This window comes from Bactrocera latifrons, unplaced genomic scaffold, assembly GCF_001853355.1.
Source record: "Bactrocera latifrons isolate USDA-ARS-PBARC rearing strain unplaced genomic scaffold, ASM185335v1 scaffold_245, whole genome shotgun sequence".
In the NCBI taxonomy this organism is placed as follows: domain Eukaryota; kingdom Metazoa; phylum Arthropoda; class Insecta; order Diptera; family Tephritidae; genus Bactrocera; species Bactrocera latifrons.
Window position 1 is genome coordinate 336,376 of NW_017536019.1, and position 4,920 is coordinate 341,295.

Consider the following 4,920-nt stretch of genomic DNA (forward strand, 5'->3'; position numbering starts at 1 on the left):
MTGATATCCTGATATATCCTGATCTGGTATTCCATGTCTTCATCGCGTTGATTTCGGCTCAAAACTTGACCTTGAACTCATAAATGTTCAGACAATTCCTSTCGAAAAACTACTTTTCAAATAATACCACCAAAAAAAAAAAAAACAACATCTTCATGTATTTTAAAACACCCATGTACATATATCCACAATAGTCTTCAAAATAATATCCTTTCAACGCTTTATGCAATTTTTCCTAGACTGCTTTAAACCTCAGTTGGGTTGGCATTCACTACYTTCAGTGAGTGACCTTTTATGACTTCACGCAACATTCCTCGAAAGGATCTTTCAGTTTCAAACGAAGAAAAAAGTCGAATGGTATTTGAGCAATAACGCTCGTCTCGTGTTTGGGCAAAAAGTCAGTCGAAAATATAATAATTTGCCRTCACATATTAGCTTGATGAAAAATTTCAGAATTTCCTGTACACAAATTCGAACATTTACGAGCAATTGTTTCAAGTAGAAGTCATTAGCCACGTAGTATTTCTTATCGACAGTTTGACGCGTTATAACGGGTTCACGTTGCAACACAACACGGTAAGCAAAGAAAGCGAYAGCGTYACCTTCRTTTTTGAACGGCTTTGAGGTGATTTTTATTTGGAACGACAATTAAATAATATCTTCTTATGCTGAATGAGTCAATCTATGAAAATAATAAAAAAATCGGTTGTAGCAATAATAACTGTTTATTGACCATATATTTTCGTTGTGCAATAGAAAATAATGGCAATACAAATGTTAGTAAAATCATGCAATATTCAAATAAATTAAATTTAAATARCAACAACTACTTGTTACCGTTATTTCTTTCATTACCTTAAGCAAATACAAAATGTCTTTTAATAAGTTTTTGCGATYGTCAAAGCCTAAACACTCCAATTTGTTCTTTTATTCTTTGTTTATGGTGATTTTTTKCTGATAAGGCAATCAAGGCGATTAGCAATTGAATACAACAGCAATAACAACCTACAAATTATGTACTTATATGCGTTTGTCTGTGTATGCGAATACACACATACTGAAATGCCAATGGAAAGATATGATAAAGAAGCGATTCGTTTTTCTAGTTAAATAGAAATTGTTGTCATAAATATACATATGCACAAGTGCGCGAATTTCAAATTGTGAACATTTGTGTGCCAAGCAGAGTGTGTGTGTGTTGTACCATTTCGATGACTCATTTGCCGGTGTGGCTCTTTACTCTGAGGTAGAAGGTTTTGGTGAGTGTCGAGAGAAAGTTCGGCATCTCCTTCATCTGGTTTAACACATCCACTTTGGCCAAGGACTGATACTCGTAGGCCACCTTGCGATTGACAGCGGTCAGCAGTCGCAAAAGATCGGAGCCCTGGTCGTAGGCTTCCGGTTTTCTTGCAGCCGCAATGAAAACATCGCACAGACTTTGAATGAACCACGAGCCATTTTCCACATTGCGGAATGAGTAGTACTCTATAAAAGTTATACACATATACACACATAAGTGGTTTTCTAAAGGAGGTCATAGTGTGAGCGACTTACTCTCGAAGGTSGAATACATCACTAGCATATCTGCGGTATTCGGTATGGCGTAGGTTATCACAGGAGGGATTTCCTCGGCCTGACTGGGTCCGCCAATTTGACGCGTCATCACAGAGAATTCGCTGAAGACTACCGGTTTGTCCAATCGTTCGCCGCGGCAAGCCTGCAAAAATTTGTATTAAGAGATTAATAACRGTAATAAGTAAAGTTTTTTTGCGTACTTTACCTGTAGAAAGAAGATTTTAGGCTTATTTATTAAGCTTTTRCAATTGTCGCCTAAAAATGGTTGCCAGAGACGCTCCACGGGATAACTCATATCACTGGCAAATATTCGTCCTTCGGCACCGTGAGACATAACGACCAGCACAAAGCAATCGTTTTCGCTGTGATCTTCTTTGGCGACTGGAAATTGAAATTTTAATATTCTTTTTGGTTAGTAGATACTCAAAAATTATTATTGTGCGGTATTTCTGTTGACAAGTATGTAATTGGAGGATGGACCCAAGTGAGAAGTGCCCAGAAACGATTCTATTAGCAGGAACAGTGAAAAACGTAGAATCGTGGGTCGTGTCAGCTGATACGATCTATCTTATGGGCGCGCAATGTAMGTGCACAGTGAAAACGCTACTCCCTTCTCTCTTTGACGTAGAATGACGTGGGAATCTACAGCATTTTGGTTTTTGCCGTGGAAACGTGTCAGCTGATTGCTCTCTCACAACCCAGGGTTGCCAATATGTATATACTGTAGTAATTATCATCTGTTATAATTCAATCTGTTCAATATGTTTGAAATTTTCTAAAAATAACTCAAAATCAGAGTCGAATGCTATTATTTATAAATATATAAACTATTTTTAATAGTTTGTTTTCAGTTTTGATATTTTATATTATAAAAAATTGTAATTGAAAACATGGATGTGTACAAAACTACATATGGGTATTGAGCAATGGCAACATTCTGCAAATGAAAAAAAAAACAAAGATGGCTGAATTTTGCGTTTTTGCCACGTTCTTCACTGGGCACACATTTTGCCGATGAGGAAGGAAAGGGAAGGAAGGCAATAGCGTTTTTGACTGTTCCTGCTATCACACATTTTGCCGATGAGGAACTGGCTCTGCTATATAACATATGCTTCCGGTTTTAGATCAAGTATCCTCTGTGGATAGGTAGAAGATAACATCTGATGAGTCAATGTTACGAGTTTTCGAGGGAAAGTTTCTGCGGAAGATATATGGTCCTTTGCGCATTGGCAGCGGTGAATAACACAGCAGTTMAGCGAGTTAAGAGACAATGGCTACGCTGGCTAGGTCATGTCGTCTGTATGGATGGGAACACTCCAGCTYTGAAAGCATTCGACGCAGAGCAGAGGAAGAGGAAGGCCTCCACTCTGTTGGAAAGACCAGGTGGTTAAGGACCTGGCTCCATTTGGAATCTCCACTGGCTGTTACGAAACTAGACTTTCTCTAGCGGTACYTGTCAATATTGTGGTCACTCGAAACCTTATGACCAGATGATTTGATTCAAATCTACTAACAATGCTCTAACCGTGAAAATATGAGAACAATGTCATAAACATAAAATTGAGCGGAGAGCACGATTAATATATTAGACGTAGAGATTAATACACATGTTACAATATTTGACTGTTAACATTTAAAACGCAGATACCTTAGAATATTTTCCAACATCAGAAGTTGCATGTTTTTACATTTAAATATTTTTAAGTTCAATAACGTAATTTCACGAATAATCATTAAAAATTGTTCCGAATTGTTATCAGTAAAACATATACTAGATGCATGCCCCCAATTTACGAATACAAGGCGAAGGATGTTTRGCACAGCTCTCCCATCGAAACTGCTAACTAATATAACATCGTCGAATATAAGTACTATATCTAACTTTCTTATAACATGTAACATAGCACATTTAATCTAAGATAAACTCTACAATTTATATATTAATGATAATATTTATGTATATCTGTTATTTAGACATAACATCCAGTTATTACTATCATATTAAATTGTAAAGACCAGCTGATGGCCTCGAGCTAGTGCTGCTAATTTTGCTATTTTCTGTATATTTATATGCTTAAAATAAATATGAATCTGAATCTGAATCTGCTCCGAATTGTTAATATTATATTTAAGTTTGAAAACAGTTTGGACACCTTTGTTCCAGATAAGATATCTATTATAATAATTTCGCCAATTTGATAAGAAAATTGCAAAATAATCCGAGTTTTTCCCACTGCACTAAAATCCACATACAAAGAAGTATGTTCTTGGTTTTATTGAGGCAGGTGAATATGTAAAATTACTCATATGTGCCCTCTTATCTTTAAAAATATATTTATTCATTTACGATGTGATAAGGTCCCCACAGACTTTTTTCAATACGGTATTGGCGAGCGGGATGGCGAATTACAGCCACACTAATTAATTACTGTTTATTAACACTTTTATAGATTTTCCATTATTTCCAGGTTTCTTAAAAACAATTATTTCCTTTGTTCATACTTACTAGCTTTTAACTGCGCATCCACTTTCTCGAACGTCAAGTCATTAAAGACACGTACGTCGAACCCGTACAGTGATAGGGTCTCAGCGATCGTGTCGCGATCCTTTTCCGTGCCCACACGATCCTTCTGACCCTTCACATATTTATGGTTGAATATGACAGCAACGCCCACATAAGGATTCGTATTTCTATAGAATTCTTCGTCAGTGGGTCGTGATTGGATTATTTGACTCGTTGGTGGGGTGACGTCACGAGTTTGTGCAGTCACTTTAGCGGCGTCGGCCTTGTCATGTTTAGCTTTAGATTTCTTGCCGGAGAAAAGATCAAAATCAGTCTCATCAGACATGTTGTCGTCGTCGTCTTCACTTCTGCGGGTCGTTTTATATGGATTACAGTTACCTATTTTGATATTGCYGCACTAAATACCACGTTTAACCGACTCGCACTGAGTTTAGAGTGTGGGCAATGGAGTTTCGTTGCGAACTGCCGRACTAAATTCGGTTGAAATATTTGCAATTGGATGAACGCGTTTTTATCTTATCAGAATAATTGTTATCGGTGGCGCAGTTAGATAGAGAGTAGTTTGAAAATCATTAGTAGACGTTTACTCTCTCACAMGTATTTAAGAGAGATGGGGACAGAGAAGAGAGAATATAAAGGGAAAACAGTCTCAAACAAAATGCGGCTGGATTTGTCCTAAAGAGATGTCTATAAAAAAAGTTTACCACTTCTCTTGATGTATACATATTTATTTATTACTCAAAAACTTATAATTAGAAAAACATATGAAGTCTTAACAGAAATACAAAGCACAAAACCGTAAATGCCAATAAGAACAGTAA

At 36.7% G+C, this 4,920-nt stretch overlaps 1 protein-coding gene across 1 annotated transcript; it reads right to left on the minus strand.

Annotated features, from left to right (window-relative positions):
• Nucleotides 1–954: 954 nt before the first annotated feature.
• LOC108969231 (caspase-3) lies at nt 955–4,548 on the minus strand. The gene is made up of 4 exons (XM_018933823.1): nt 4,082–4,548; nt 1,781–1,956; nt 1,555–1,717; nt 955–1,485 (listed from the first exon to the last, which is right to left on the minus strand). Exons 1-4 carry the CDS (start codon nt 4,422–4,424, stop codon nt 1,217–1,219), a joined length of 951 nt encoding a protein of 316 aa, XP_018789368.1. The 5' UTR covers nt 4,425–4,548; the 3' UTR covers nt 955–1,216.
• Between the last annotated feature and the right edge of the window lie 372 nt (nt 4,549–4,920).